Source organism: Eretmochelys imbricata, chromosome 8 (assembly GCF_965152235.1).
Source record: "Eretmochelys imbricata isolate rEreImb1 chromosome 8, rEreImb1.hap1, whole genome shotgun sequence".
NCBI lineage: Eukaryota > Metazoa > Chordata > Testudines > Cheloniidae > Eretmochelys > Eretmochelys imbricata.
Window position 1 is genome coordinate 64542763 of NC_135579.1, and position 17224 is coordinate 64559986.

General features: G+C 40.0%; 1 protein-coding gene across 3 annotated transcripts in view; it reads right to left on the bottom strand.

The window, feature by feature from the left end:
- Positions 1 to 17224, bottom strand: part of DENND1B (DENN domain containing 1B) — a 243551-nt gene that overhangs the window by 164998 nt on the left and 61329 nt on the right. For 2 of the 3 annotated variants that reach the window (XR_013346830.1, XM_077823786.1), the window contains exon 3: positions 7992 to 8035. Coding sequence is in view for 1 of the 3 variants with exons in the window: in XM_077823786.1 (XP_077679912.1) it covers positions 7992 to 8035 (44 nt within the window). In the remaining 2 variants the exon portion in view is untranslated. Of the gene's footprint in view, positions 1 to 7991; positions 8036 to 17224 lie in introns of those variants that run through there. The other variant, XM_077823787.1, reaches the window with a different exon arrangement.

A 17224-nucleotide genomic window follows, 5' to 3' on the forward strand; every position in this document is an offset into this window, starting at 1 on the left:
CCAGGTGAACGTGAAGCAGTACCCACTATGGTTGGTGGGACTTTGGAGTTGCGTCGTTGATAACGATAGACAGTACTGTGTGGCCTACTGTCATAAATATAAAGGGAAGGGTAAACCCCTTTAAAATCCCTCCTGGCCGGAGGAAAAATCCACTCACCTGTAAAGGGTTAAGAAGCTAAAGGTAACATCGCTGGCACCTGACCAAAATGACCAATGAGGAGACAAGATACTTTCAAAAGCTGGGAGGAGGGAGAGAAACAAAGGGTCTGGGTCTGTCTATATGCTGCTTTTGCTGGGGATAGACCAGGAATGGAGTCTTAGAACTTTAGTAAGTAATCTAGCTAGGTATGCGTTAGATTATGATTTCTTTAAATGGCTGAGAAAAGAATTGTGCTGAATAGAATGACTATTTCTGTCTGTGTGTCTTTTTTTGTAACTTAAGGTTTTGCCTAGAGGGATTCTCTATGTTTTGAATCTAATTACCCTGTAAGGTATCTACCATCCTGATTTTACGGGGGTGATTCCTTTACTTCTATCTACTTCTATTTCTATTAGAAGTCTTCTTGTAAGAAAACTGAATGCTTTTTCATTGTTCTCAGATCCAAGGGTTTGGGTCTGTGGTCACCTATGCAAATTGGTGAGGATCTTTACCAAATCTTTCCCAGGAAGTGGGGTGCAAGGGTTGGGAGGATTTTGGGGGGAAAAGACGTGTCCAAACTGCGTTTCCCAGTAAACCCAGTTAGAGTTTGGTGGTGGCAGTGGATATTCCAAGGACAAAGGATAAAATTAATTTGTACCTTGGGGAAGTTTTAACCTAAGCTGGTAAAAGTAAACTTAGGAGGTTTTCATGCAGGTCCCCACGTCTGTACCCTAGAGTTCAGAGTGGGGGAGGAACCTTGACACCTACTATGGTGTCTGCCATAGTGTCCTGCGTGATAGCATAATGTTTGGTGAACGTGTGGTCTGATGCCCATATGGCCGTCTTGCATATGTTGGTAATAGGTATGTTTTGCAGGAATGCAATGGATGTTGACATCACTCTAGTACAGTGTGTTCTGATACCCTCGGGGGGGTTAAGCATTCTGCAGGACCTAATGCATTCAGATATCCATTTGGAGAGTCGTTGCTTGGAAATCTCCCAGGTGAGTTCCCCAGCCTATCAGGGAAGCGTCTGCATGAAACAGGCTGACAGAGAATTATGATTGGATAATTCAGGGAAAGGTTTGTAGCCCACTTCTTTGAGAGGGGGCTCAGTAGCTCTGGATGGAGCTGGATATAGAGGTGCAGACCGGGCCTGTGGTCTGATGGAGGGTCCGCGAGAATGACTGGCATCATAGGCAGACCATGGATACCACTGTGGCCACTGCATAGAGTATGAAATGTGAGGCCCTGCCCCTGGGGGGACAAAACAGGGAAATTGAGGCTGGTTCTTGTGGGGAACCACGCCTTGAAATAGGTGTGGCTCTGGTGGTGGAGGACAGTCAGGTGGGGAAAACTCTGCCTGCTGTGGTATGTCATTCTCACGGTCAGTGAGCGTGGCCAGGTCAGGTGGTGAGAGCAGCTGATCAAAGAGTGTGCGCTCGGTGGAGAGGAGAAGAGAGGACAGTCAGGCTCTGGGGTCATGGAGATGTCAGCATGGTTTAAGAATTGTTGCTGCTCCATGGGCTGTGGTGCTGCGGGTCTTGGAGTGTGAGCTGATGTCCGCAGAGATTTCTGTTTAGCCCTGAAGGGCGCTGGTAGCCGCATATAGGTGCCCTCCGTTGGTGGCACATCTGCAGTGGGGGTTACTGTTGGTTTCAGTGCTGACAGTCTTGTCAGCACCGGGGTGGACCACACAGCTGGTACCGAGTCCGTCTGCGGTGCCAATAGCTTCAGTGCTGAGGAAAGCTACCCGCTGTAGGGGGTCAAGTGCTTGTTTCTGCTCCCCATGTGCGCTGTGCCTGAGGCGCTCGGGTGGTCATCTGTGCCGGTCTTTGGTGCTGTCAGCACAGGGGGAAGTGACTTCGCCGGAGACCTTTTTCGTTTATTTAGGTCCCTATGTGGAAAGGTTGGGGCTTCCTGCCTCTTCGCATGAGAGGGTGAAGCCGTGCTCCTGGTCAGTTCTGACCTGGCAGGGAAGCATGAGGGAGAGGGTTTACTCATGCCCCTCTCTGCTGGTGGCTGCAGGGATTTCTCCATAAGAAGCATTTTCAGCTGCAGGTCTCTGTCGCAGCTAGCCCTGGATTTCAGGCTATTACAATGGACACACTTTGCAGGAATGTGTATCAAGCCTAGACACTTCACACACAGTGAGTGTCCATCAGACCACAGCACAACTCATTGCAGGAGCCGCATTCTTTTAATCCAGGGAACCCCGGCATCATGAAGCTATGACTGCCTGGGCAGGAAGTCTCAGCGGGAGAGAAACTTGAGAAAAAAAAAAGTGTGTGTGTTTGTTTATTTTTTAAACTAACAAATAATGAACGACTATGCTAAAGGAAGGGAAAGAACTGGGATACTTCTAGCTAACTATTTCTACTTGTTTCCTTCAGTGTCCAGGGGAAGAGGTTCAGCACTGCCCCAAGTCCTGTCTTCAGCCGAAGACATTAAGAAGGAACTAAGGGGGTGCGGGACGCACGTGCACAGACAGAACCTAACGACACCGCGAGACAACAGCTGAGCACGTGCGTCCTCACCAGGCACTGCTAGCAAAGATCTCTGATCAACAGCACCAGGACGCACCATCACCTGGAGTGGAGCACCCACAGAAACAGCACTCCAAGAAGTGTGGATTCTAATGGCTAAAACACAGACCTAAATATTCAGTGTCTTGTCACAAAACTGCCACTGAATTCAAATGGGAGTTTTGAATGTAATTGGACTTCAGAAAGGGGTGTGCAGGCATAGATGTACAAAATATATTATCCATCTAAAATTTAAGATTACCTGCCCACCAGCTGCCATTCACATAGATCTGAGTTTGTAGAGGTTACCAGGCAACCATACAAAGAGAGTGTTTCTACAATGAGCAGACTAATTAGCCATTAGAGGCTATTCTACCTAAAAGTACAACTGAAGACCAGATTCTGCCTAACCTGACCCTTGCATGGGTGCACAGCATGTACAAAGGTAGTGATGACAGCATAAGAAGTCTTAATTTTAAAGATTAACAAAATTAAGATACTGTGCAAGATCCTCAACTAGCGCAGATCAGTGATTTACATCAGCTGAAGAACTGGCCTGTTGTCTTGTTTCAAAAAAATGTCAAACAAAATGTGCTGTCACTGATTTTTTTTCTATGTTTTAGAGCAGTGGCTTTCAAATTGTGGGTCAGGACCACAAAGTGGGTTTTAATGGCATCACATTTTAATGGCATCACAAGGGCTGGAGTTAGATTTGCGGGGGCCCAAAGCCGAAGCCTGAGCCCAAGCCCAAAAGCTTCAGCTCTGTGTGTCGGGGCTCAGGTTACAGGACCCCACCTTGGGCTGAAGCCCTTTGGCCTTCCCACCTGAGGTAGTGGGGCTCAGGCAGGGTCAGACTTTGGGCCCCCCCCCCGGGGTCATATAGTAATTTTTGTTGTCAGAAGTGGGGTCATGGTGCAAAATACAAGAGAAAAACTTTCAATACTACACATTCTATTGAAAGAAGTTTGGTTTTCTCTCAAGAGATAACTAAATGAACAAATTTATTAATGGGTGAAAGGTTGTAGTGGACAAAAATAATGTGTTTGCAAACATCACTGTACTTCTGAAAGTGATGACATCTTTCACCAAACCTCCCTCATCAAACAGATATGGAAATACTATGGCAAAAGGGGTATCAGAGCATTCTTCCTAAATGAATAAACTTAACTGCAAATTGTGTTTTCATCCCACAATACATTTTCTATCTACAGGTCCCAAAACGTAAAGACAACTGTTTCCTCGGTTGATGGTACCTTACTCCTACTTCAGTCAGTGAATTGGTCATGATCTTTCTAGTTTAACTTCAGTATTAGATTAATCAATGAACTTTTTAATTGCCATTTCTGTATTGATTACTAGAGCGTCCCAACTTAAGCATTTGTGACTTCTATTGGCTTGCTATTTTAAATGATTTCATCTTTCTACACTGATGTTGAGACTTTTGTCATCTCACTCCAGGTTCTGAAAAATTCCTTTACTGTGTTTTGTGACCATGTTTGTTGCATGGAAGAATAATATACAATTGATGCTGATGTGCCATTGTTTTAATGAAGGGCTTTTCAATGCCCTACTTTTCCAGGTATCTTATAATAGAATTTCTCCAACTCTGTCAAACTACATTTCCATAGCAGAAATTCCAGCATAATGGTAAGTTGTACAGTTGTCTGACATCTCAATGATACGATTAGTTTCTTCATACAGAGGTCTTTATTGCACTGCACTCTGTACAACTTGCTTGTGGCTCAGCTTCACTGTATGGTATACAGCCAATCTCTAGGTAAAAATCATACCAAGCTAACCAAATTTCCCTCTCTGACAGGGTTACTGACCTAGTAGACATGAGGAAGCATAAATGATTTATGTAGATTTTATTAATGCTTTTGACATTCTCATAAGCAAAATAGGGAAATGTGGTCTAGATGAAACTACTATAAAATGGATGCACAAACTGGTTGAAAAAAACACACTCAAAAAATAGTTATCAGTGGTTCACTGTCAAACTGGAAGGACATATTGCGTTGTGCCACACAAGAATCTGTCAGGGTCCAGTACTATATTTTCATTAACTTGGATAACGGGGTGGACAGTATGCCGATAAAATCTTCAGATGACACCAAGCTGGGAAGTTGTTGCAAGCACTTTGGAGGACAAGATTAGAATTCAACAGACCTGGAAAAATTAGAGAATTGGTCTGAAATGGACAAGATGAAATATCATTAGAGACAAGTGCAAAATACTACACTTAGAAAGAAAAAATTAAATGCACAACTACAAAATGGGGAATAACCAGCTAGGTAATAGCACTGCTGAAAAGGATCTGGGGATTACAGTGGATAACAAATTGAATATGAGCCAACAATGTGATGCAGTTGCTAAAAAGGCTAATATCATTCTGGGATGTATTAACAGGACTGTTGTATGTAAGACCCAGAAAGTAACTGTCCCCCCCTACTGGTAAGGCCTCAGTTGGAGTACTATGTCCAGTTTTGGGAACCATACTTTAAGAAAGATATGGGGAAACTGAAGAGCATCTAATGAAAATAGTTAAGGCTGGAATAGGGTAGGTGTATTTGGTACTGCCACTGAGCAAGGCACTGGGCCAGATGACTTCTGGCAGTCCCTTCCAGCTCTTCATTTCTATGATTCTGTGTTGAGATCCATACTGTAAAAGTATCAGGAAAAGCATTTTTCCACATTTCAATGGTGGAGGGGTTGTGTTGTTTTGTTTTTGCCTCGTCTGCCACATGAATAGCTTTGCAGGCATTTAAACAATTAGCACAGAGAAACTGATTTGTTCACAGTCACACAGGAAGTCTGTGGCAGAGTGAGTCCTGGGCTGGCACCCTAACCATTGGACCATCTTCCTCCCACATATGCAAACTGTGATTATAATTAACCAGTTTACTCTGACAGAACATTTTTCAGATTGTGTGCCTATTATTTCCCCAGCGCCCTAAATGTGCAGAATGCTTGACAAAATAAATAAGATGACAAAATTCCTGCCTCAAAGAAATGACCTTTTAATCAAACCAAAACCAAATAGTTCTGGTGCAAAGTGACCTAGAGACAACTTTGGTGAGATCTGTCCAGGAAGAATTTGCAAAAGTGGCTAGATATGAAAGAGCAAACGTCTCTTGGGAAACAAGAGATAGGAAAATGTTCCTAGGGCTAGTAGGAAAAAAATGTGAAGCCAAGAGGATGAAAAAGATGTAAGGAAGCAGTAAAGATTAGGAAGAGCATAAGAAGAGAAGGAGGAGGAGAAAATCAGAGCAAGTGAAATAAGCAGGAAAAAGGTTTTGCTGAACCACGAAAGTGAAGGCAAGAGAAGGCAATAAGCTGTCAAGGCATTTAACATGGGAGAAAAGCAATTCTGTGTTACTCTCTGTAACTGCAACCAATTCACTATTATCACAAGTGCCTAGGGATTTTAGGAAAGATGATTCCTTGGCATACATTCAAAATTGAACAACATTTTACTTTTAAAGCAGAGCTGACTGGAAAATGGGGAGAAAAACATGCATGATTTTCTTTTGTGAATCCCCCCTCAAACACAAATACACAAAACATTAATTTAAGTTTAATTATTTCATTACAAATGCTCTGACTAGATCTAAATAGAAATGTGCAAGAGGACTTTATTTAGATCCTCCAAGTCTCCTTTTCTGTTGCTTCATCCAAAGCCTACTGAAGTAAATGAAAGCTCCCACTAACTGCAATGTGTTGGTTGGATCAAGCCCTTCATGCAGAAGCAAAGCCCAGCGGTTTGTTCTTTTCAAAACCTATTGATCAATTTACATTTTAAAGGCAACTTCTCCATGAAAGGGGATTTGAAATTTACTTTTTTCCATGAAAGCTGATATAATACCAGAATATTAGTTTCCCCAAATTGTGGAACAGGTATGAATGCAGGTTGTGCAGAGCCCAAAGTCAGGTTCCAGACAGATGCCTTTAAAATTCGGTTGGCCACGTCCATTCCAGCATTACATGTTTCCCTCCCGTCTTCAGTAGACTTCATCTTCTAGTCATATTTCAACATCCAATGTTCACTGACTAACCCTCAACCTATTGATTAAATTCCAACTTGTCCTCATACTTCATTTCTAACCTCTTTTGAGTGAGTCCTTCCTAAAACCTCTGAATTTAAACCAGAAAAGAGACAATCATTCTTTCCTCAGAAAGGTATTATCAAAACTTGCAGAATATATAATTAAGAAGGTATGACGGTGTACTTTGCTCACATTCTATTTATCCCTTACTTATAACCTCCAGATCCTTGACTGGTAATAATCTCCCAACCAGATAAAGTCACAAATATAAAGTGTGAGCTAACTATTCCTTTAAATCCTGAACCATCTTATTTCTATCTTTATAGAAACTCATGTTATTAATTTCAGACTGTTTCTCCAATTTAACAAAATCTACTGTTCAGACATTTCTAAGCAACTATTGTGGTGACACTATCGATGCCTGGTTGACTCAATATGGATATAAGAAAGCAAGCAAAGGAAGGTGTTCCCTGGCATCAGAAACACTTCTTCTATTAACTGTGTCTACATAAGCTTTTTTTATGCAAATACAAAATGGTGTCAATAGAATAGATACATCTAAATAATAGTGAAATACTAAAAAACAGTTACAAATAAAATATTCTCTCCATCTAAGCAGACTACCTAATTAATAAACTTGCTATTAATGCTATCAAGTATGGACATAACCCTTTAGATACAGTGGACTTAAGTTTACCTTTGAGAACAATTCATAATAAGAAACTAGAGCTTCAGTGTTTGCACAATCAGTAGGTTTACCCCCTTTGTCCATTACTAGCATGTGCAAATCAACTGTCCTACAAAGCAAAATGTATAGTAATTTTATAAAACAATACAAAATGTTGAGCTGTAAACTACTATGGCAACATTATTTATAAAGGTTCCAATATTAAAAGTAGATATCAGGATGTTTTTGTTTATTTATATATCTTTTGAGACGAATGTTTGTCTCATTAAGATTTTTTGTAAAGCTTTGTTGAGAAATGTACCTTTTTTTCAACCCTAAACACCACAAAAATTGAACTGCATAAAAACTCATTGAATACATTATAGTTCATATAATAGAAAGAATGTGAAATCTATTAAAGACACTACTATGGATAAAATGCTTCAAAACTACTATTTCATATTCTTCTCACAAATGCATTCTAATTACCAATCCATCAGTTGGTGAAGACTTGCTCACCGATATCATTAGCATCTGCCTTTCCACAGCTGAGTAGGAGAGCTTTTTTTATTATTATTCTAACATTAAAAAAAAGTTCAATCTCATGTTTCCAACCTGGTCTCCGAAGTCCTCCGGGAACTTCCACAGTACCACCGGATCTGTAAATAATTGACAGACAGCATTAATCAGAGGCAAAGGAACAGAGTAGTACAGTCAGAGTACATTAATATTAAAGAGAGGGTCAGCATAGCTTCAAGCTCCCTGGCAAGTCAAAAATGTATCTCAAAACTGAGGAAGACAGTGGATTATTAAAAATATTCTTTTATTTCATATTTATGGAACTGCAAGTATATTTTTATGTAACAATGGTAGGTTACAATGTATTGAGATATTTTCAGATTTAAATATTCTTTTTAACCTTTGAGTACTTCAATCTTTTTTTAAGGAGTAAATCCAATATTCAAAATTCTATTTCAGTTATGGCATCAAGTGAACAGAGCCTTTTTTCCAGCCACTGCAGGTAAGATGGCAAGATCATAGACTATTTGTAAACACACTCCACATGAATACAAAAATGGCCATTATTTTCAGGGATTCTTGTTTATCCATTTTCCTTTCAGACTCATATCGATGCCATTTAAGCTATGGATTAGAAAACGGATTGTTATGTACTTATGACGTGCAAGCATCATAACTTAACTTTGAGCAACAGTCAAAACAGGACGACATACCTCCTTTTATTTTGGAGCTTTTAACCCCTCTTAATAAAATTAAATACTTCTTTAGTTTCTTATATCCAATTATTCCAAACTGTTTCACAAATATTAATAAACCCTTAAAATGCCCCTATGAGGTAGGTCTGGCAAGTATTATTATAATTTTACAGATGGGGAAACGGAGACTGATGTTTTATTACAGGTTGTGGAGTAAATCAACAATAGTAATAAATCGCCAGAACCAGATGGTATTCACCCAAGAGTTCTGACGGAACTCAAATGTGAAATTGCAGAACTATTAACTATAGTCTGTAACCTATCATTTAAATCAGCTTCTGTACTAAATGACTGGAGGATAGCTAATGTGACACCAATTTTTTAAAAGGACTCCAGAGGTGATCCTGGCAATTACAGGCCTGTAAGCCTGACTTCAGTACCAGGCAAACTGGTTGAAACTATAGTAAAGAACAAATTTGTCAGACACATAGATGAACATAACTTTTTGAGGAAGAGTCAACATGGTTTTCGTAAAGGGAAATCATGCCTCACTGATCTACCAGAATTCTTTGCCTGGGGCGGGGGGGGCGGGGGGGGAGGGGAGTCAACAAGCATGTGGACAAGGAGGATCCAGTGGATATAGTGGGCCAAGTTTTTCAGAAAACCTGTGACAAGATCCCTCACCAATGGCTCTTAAGCAAAGTAAGCTGTCATGGCATAAGAGGGAAGGTTCTCTCATGAACTGGTAACTAGTTAAAAGATAAGAAACAAAGGCTAGGAATAAATGGTCAGTTTTCAGAATGGAGAAAGGTAAATAGTGGTGTCCCGCAGGGGTCTGTATTGGGACCAGTCCTATTCAAAATATTCATAAGTGATCTAGAAAAAGGGGTAAACAGTGAGGTGGCAAAATTGCAGATGATACAAAACTACTTAAGATAGTTAAGTCCCACGCAGACTGCAAAGAGCTACAAAAGGATCTCTCAAAACTGGGTGACTGGGCAACAAAATGGCAGATGAAATTCAATGCTGATAAATGCAAAGTAATGCACACTGGAAAACATAATCCCAACTATACATATAAAATGATGGGGTCTAAATTAACTGTTACCACCCAAGAAAGATCTTGGAGTCATTGTGGATAGTTCTCTAAAACATTCACTCAATGTGTATCGGCAGTCAAAAAAAGCAAACAGAATGTTGGGAATCATTAAGAAAGGGATAGATAATAAGACAGAAAATATCATACTACCTCTATATAAATACATGGTATGCCCACATCTTGAATACTATGTGCAGATGTGGTTGCCCCATCTAAAAAAGATATGTTGGAATGGGAAAAGGTACAGAAAAGGGAAACAAAAATTATTAGGGGTATGGAACGGCTTCCGTATGAGGAGAGATTAAGACTGGGACTTTTCAGCTTGGAAAAGAGACAACTAAGGGGGGATATGATTGAGGTCTACAAAATCATAACTGGTGTGGAGAAAGTAAATAAGGAAGTGTTATTTACACCTTCTCATAACACAAGAACTTGGGGTCACCAAATGAAATTAATAGGCAGCAGGTTTAAAACAAACAAAAGGAAGTATTTTTTCCACACAAAGCCGAGTCAACCTGTGGAACTCCTTGCCAGAGGATGTTGTGAAGACTAAGACTATAACAAGGTACAGAAAAGAACTAGATAAATTCTATTAGCCAGGATGGGGAGGGATGGTGTCCCTAGCCTTTGTTTGCCAGAAGCTGGGAATGGCAACAGGGGATGGATCACTTGATGATTTCCTGTTCTGTTCATTCCCTCTGGAGCACCTGCCATTGGAGCACTGTCAGAAGACGGGATAGTGGGCTTTTTGGACCTTTGGTCTGACCCAGTATGGCCGTTCTTATGTTCTTGGATAAGAATCCAAGTTCCCAAGTACCATTCCCACACTCCAACCTAGGGATAGAAAAATCTTTCAGATGTCTACTAAACCAGGGGCTAAAGGCCTAATTAGGAGAGGCAAATACATCAGATGGGGAAGCCCATGAGTAAAATCCTGGGCAAATGCCCAGATGAGAAGTCCAGTGCCCCTGCTCCCCGTAGGTGCTGAGATTCCTACCTGCACAAAGGCTGAGATTATTGGAACAGCTCAGCCTCTGGCTACCTCTGTCTGATAAATCTGAAGCCCCACACCCTTCACTGGCTGAAAGGGGAAAAAGAATTTTCTTTTTTTTTTCCATTCTCCTGCCAGAAGCTATTGACTTTTGATGAGGTTGAGAGGGTGTGTCAACGCTGCTCTGCTGCTCCTCAAGCCTGCTGGTTGTTGAGAGTAGGGAGTTGTGAATGAGTTCATGAAATCCAACTCACTATTAAATCTAACCCTAATCAGGTCCTCTTTTGTTCAGTTGACCAAGAACATTTAGGTGACCTGTTTTTGTTCATGTGAACACTTGGGAGAAGTTATTATTCATCTGAATACAGCTATTCGTAAGTGAGTTTGCATATTTGCACTCGAAGTGCTAGCCCACCTGCCCAAGTTCTCAATACATATACACAATAGTACGTATTGGGTATGTTTGGAAGCAAGAATGTTAGGAGGCAGGTAGGAAACGAGAGAGAGAGAGAATGCTATTTTTTCACTGAACATAAGCCCAATAAGGAGAGAGTAGAGGGAGCAGGGGGATCAGATACTTCTGAAAGGTCCTTTGCCTGCAGCCAGTTGACACCTGTGCCAGCTTCAGAACATATAGCAAGATATCTGTGGTGTTGCCAGATACCAACACAAGGATGGCGGGGTCAATGTCCAGGAACAATTGTTCCTCTCCATGCTGCATGGCCCACATACATTTATTGAAATTTACTGAAACAACTATAAGCTATCAGAGTTCTCCTGGTAAACTGTGTAGTCTGGCTTTATAATTACTAATTACAATTATCTATCCACCTGTAAACAATAATGAACCTCCTCACCTATCAGCCTAACCCCATGAAAAAGATGTATTTTGCAGTGAATCTGTGCTGTCGTGAACCAAGCTGACTGGGAAGCAAAATTTCAAGAAGGGGACCTCAGACCCCGATAGAAGATTCCTCCTGTTTAAATAGAAGATGCTCCAGTTCAAGCACATCTGCTGTTTCCAACCTAGGCTGTTTCATTCTCAAACCATCTAGTGGTTTAAAGGTCAAAACAAACAATTTCAATTCCACCCAGGTGCTCACAGTTGCATTCTATATAGGTTCTTAGACTTAGTGCCTTCCAGCAGAGCATTAGCGATAGGATTAATATCTGAAACATGTGGCTTCTTCTCTCATCCTCTCCCCAGGGCTAGAATTGTGTGCGGGGTGGAGTGTTTTGTTTTCCAGTTGTTTCCTTAGTCTACCATTACCTAGGTATTACCTGGAGTAAGCCTCAGACAGAAAGCCTTGTCCTACACACATTGGGCCACCCATTCCACTGCATCAGTAGGATCAGACATGATGGCGTTGCAAAAACGGGTATTCTCAGAATACTCAAGGCATTGCAGGCCAAGTCTCCTTAACCCTTCTAGGGGACAGCAAAAGATTTTCTAGGTCTACTTAACTCATTTATCTATCTCCCTGAAGTACTCCCAACCTCTCCTTGAGTGATTCAGTATCTGAGTGATTTTTTTTTTTCAAGCACCATGGCTCTTTTCATAAAGGTTAAATAATCAATTCAGAGAACAGAAGTCATATCAGGTGCCTTAGGTACCTATAACACAGACCAAATTCTGACTCTCACTACGAACAGTTCTATAACCCATAATACAGAGGACATGCATACACTTCTAAGATATGCTAGAAATCATACATATTGGTTACTGCATTACTAAGTATTTACCGTAAGACATATTTTAAAAAAAAATTTAAGTACTGTTAATCTAGGTAGAAATTTCCCACAATCGTAAAATTACTCTCCATTAAAAAAAAAGTCATCTTGCCATATTCTAACTATAGTTAAATTATTATTCAGAACCATTCTGTAAACTAGAAATTATGCGAAAAGCACTATTTTTATTATTTATTAGCAGCTACTTTTCCTTAGTCATTAGAAAAATGAACCATACTTATCTATCAATGATAATATAGAAATGGACTTGAATGGCATCCTGCAACAGTGCCCTATAGATTGTAAACTACAAGATAAACAAGATAATACAAACTCCTTTTTGTTTCCATAGTACCTTAACCAATATAAATCCTACAACTACAGTTCAGTTCAGTGCAGGTACTCAATAGGGAATGGATACAGTGACCAGATAAATGGCTTGGTAAAGGACTTAAAAAGGAAGTGTTTGTTGAAGGAGCAGGACCGAGGGGGCAGGATTCAGGTTTCCTATGACTGGCACTGCAGGGAGTAAACCCCCTTTCCTTATAGCCCACCTTAACCCTCATTCGGGGGGGGGGGGGGAGGGCAAGGGGGACAGATAGTAAGGTCCTAGTGATGGGTTGGCTGGGGGACCTGGATGGAAAAAGGGGGGGCTGGCTGAAGTCCCCATGTAAATATTGAATGATCATGGAGTTACCTGCACTGTACACTTTTATCTGTCAGGTAGTCCCAGACATGTAATAATAAAGTCGTGGCCTGATTAAAACCATATCAAGTGTCTCCTGTCCTTTTTTCGGTACAGCCAGACAAAAAGCCTTATGTGTCTGCCTCATTACATAATATTTATTTTATACCAGCTCTCTCTTATTTTCACCTGGTTTTATCATACTCTCTCTTTCATGTTCCAACAACTGTAAGTGATTTACAATTATATGTACTGCAGTGTGATTTCTCTCTTTACTTATTTCCAGTTAAACACATTAAAAAGACAAGAGACACACCTATCCTCCAACTCTATGGACTCTGACAGATCTCTAAAACTATACAGTCCAATACAGCAATGGCAGGCCAGTAGCCAATCCCTCCCAAAAACGAAACAGCCCATAAAAAAAATCCCCATCTTAATTCGAACAGAAGCATCCAACCCCACAAATAGCGGGGTGGGGGGAACATACCTCTCAATCTCCTCCAAATGTTCAAAGAGACAGGCTTCACAGAACTGTAGTTACTAATATTTATGTGGTTGTGTTCATCTGTTATTAATAGTTTTATGGATATAGTAAAGTTATTTAATAATATCTAAAAGAAAAATATCTATATTGCTTATGCCACAGAAAGAAAGTTTACTAGTTTTCTTTTCTTTTTTTTCATTGTTTCACTGAAACCAACCAACACTACCAAAAAAAGTCCACCCTACCCTTCTTTCTTTGGATTTTATTCTAATCATCTGAGTCCATTTTTGTTTTTTTAATAAAAGATTATGCTTGTTTCGGCTTTGGGGGTTAGACTCAGACTACATCTGACATATCTTTGTAGCAACTTCTCACAAGTCCTGCAGAAGAAACAAAAGGGCACTGAATTTAAAAATAGAAAGATACAGAATAATCCGATTCTGCAACTTTATGCACTTTATCTTCAGATTCACAAAGACCGATTTTTCTTTTCCCCTGAGGATTACTTTCCAGATACTCCATCTGATCTAGCAATGTTAGGTCAATTTTATGCTGATTTTATGGGTGAGAGGATGGGAATTGCTAGCAGGAATAGCTGTTACCATAGTTGGCTGATGAACCATTGGGTGTCTCTGAGTTTCCTAATTCTAACCAACCTGTCGTGGCACACATGCCTTGCCTTAATTCTAAGTAAATGTGTCGGTGAGAAGAAACCCTCAATTAAATATATAAAGAGACTTCTTTCCACATCTACTGAATCCATGGTACACATTTCTTAAACAAGAACGTGCTCAACATTGGGCCAAGAATACTTTACAATTAAAATCTTAATCATCTTATCAGGGAAATAATATTAAGTATTGGAAAATACACCTCACATGTATCTAAGAAAAACCAAGTATTATAAAGTGGCCTCCCAGTCTATGTTACCTGATTTAATAAAACTATAGCTACAAATACGCCTCTACAGCAATTACTAGTCTCTTGTTTCTTCCTCAGCTGTGAGCACCCAAAGCAACCATATTTTATTTTAAAAATTAAAAATAAATAACCCAGACATCTTATTTTAAAAAATTAGATGGATCTGTATTACATTACAGCTCCTACAATCCTGCATGGAACAGAACCTACATTCCAAAAATGAATAGTAAACTGCTTACACTAAATCAAAATTTGTTAGATGAAAATATTGCTAGAATGCTATTTATTGTGTAGGGTAACTAGAGTAACAGTGTATGTTGGGTTAAAAAAAACACCACACGCACAGCTGATTGTCATGATCCAATTTTGATTGGAAAACCCTGCAGTAATAATGCTTTGGCTAGTAAGAAAACATTTCATTTTAAACCTTACTAGACACATTGTACTACTGTGACTAGCTGTAAGATTAATTTGAAAATCTAGTTTGAGGGAAACAATATTGTCTTGGTAAAGAAATTCTAAAGTCATTACAAAACTAGAAATAAATTATTAATGTAACTATCACTTTCACTTTGAAAATACAATAATACCATATAAGCTGTACTTAAAAATTCCTTTACAGAAATTCCTTTGCTGCTTGTAGCTAAGAAAGAAACTTCCTCCGAACAAACATATGTTCCACAAAAAAGAAATGGGTGAGAACTACACCCAAAGCACACTTTAATAGATAGCTAGGAGAAGTATTTAATTTGCCATGGAAACCTTAAGAATAATAAACTATAGAAAAAAACTGTCTAGAGCAATACCTAGAAACACAAGTACAGTAAGTCAGAAAGTAGCAGTCTCTAGAAAAACTCAGTTAAGCCTCAATTATTCAAACATCTATCCACCTGCATAACTTTATCACTTAATACATGATGTTTGCTGAGTAAGAGGCCTCAGCTTTATGTTAAAAGGAACTCAGTCAGTACATCATTTCCTAAAAGTTGCTTAGTTTAAATTAGAAGCAGATGATGTTATAACATGATGAATATATGATCAACAAATTATCCCAAGTGTGTCCTTCAGAAGCTTCAAAATAGAGCTCTAAGTCTGTAAAAAATGTATTTTTTTTATTGTTTGCTCGATGACAAACAGTGCACTCAGTTGCGTATGGGGCATCAGTGTTGCATGCTCTCATGATTTTATCGTGAGCAATGGGATTTGGGCATGAGATGCAGCAATCCTTCACATAAATTTCAGAGTGCCAAGGGGAAACCTCCTCTGATTGGCTGCCTTCCTCAGTTCCCTGCCTCCTGGTAGAAAACAGCCAATCTGTTTTCTACCAGGAGCAGCATGCAGGTTGAGCTGTCCACGTCCCTTCAGGAGCTGAGAGAATTTTTGGATAGGGGAAGAAGGCGCAGCTGATACTATTTTCAGAGGAGAAGAGAGTGGAGGAGGAGAAAGAAGAAAGAACCTAGCAGCTCAAAGCAGCTCCTGTCCTCTTCGCTCTTGAGAAAAAATGGGTCAGCTCCTCTCTGCTTCTCCTCCCCTCTCTATGTTGAGACACTGTGCATGGAAAGGAGGAGGAGAGGAACCCCATTGGGACTGCTTCCCACATGAGGCTTTGGGGTGAAAGGAGGAGATTGTGAAATGAAGACCCTGGAGCTATTGGCCTCCCCAGACCGGAAAATGGGGGTGAAATGCCTCTACAGCTACATGAGAAATGGAGGCATTCTGGGGGAAAAGAGGCAGCCAAAGGGTTGGAGGAGGTGCAGAACTGATTACGGGTCTGAGGGGGTACATAAATCATGTAGGGATGTGGGGCCCAAAAATTGTATCACACACTATAAATGTGAAATATATAATGACAGCATTGTCATCTATTTAAAATCTTATGTTTTGAGCCAAACTCATGATATTTTGGGGTGCTCATGCACGATCTTTGAACTTCTGGGGGTAGCAATTCCTAAACCTAGAAAACAACAGTCTCTGTCTCAGGAGTCTAGAATCTCAACAGGCAATGAAATGTGCATGGGGAGTCCCCAATGGATATCCTATCTTCTAACATTTTTTCTAAAATATTGATTATGTTAATGAGGGGGAAATGATAAAGTTCATGGCAAGTGGTGAGGATTAGCATTTGTGGGCCTTGCAAAAGAAATGGGTCTAAAGGATGAACTATAAAAGGGGGGGCACCTAAAGCATGGAATTGGAACATATTTCTATCACTTTCCTTTTTATAAAGACACCCATTGGTCAGTAACTGAGTAGCTAAATCAGCTTTAAGTTTTTTTTAAAAGTGTAGTATATAAATGTTACAAGTAAAACTGATTGAAATGATGGGCCCGCATTGGATCCAGGACAGTCAGAGGTTTCCACAGCATCATCTTTCAGCCTTTATTTAAGCCATGTCTACTCTTAAAAGGTTTGCAGGTATAAGAACAAACTCTCATAGTGTAGATGCAGTTTATAACACCATAAAAGGGGAGGGGGGGGGGATTTTTAACCAGAAAAACTAGTTTCTGCAGCAAAATAAGATATACCAGCAAAAATATTTTTTGCTAGTATAATTGCATTTACCCTAGGGCTTTAACAGGCATAGCTTTGCTAGTAAGATATCACACCCCTAACCAAAATATCTATGCCAGCAAAATTTTAAGTGTAGACCAGGCCTTTAATCATCAGGCTATTGGGTATCTGAAGCAAGCGGGAGGTCATCTCTAGCCTTTTTTCCTGAC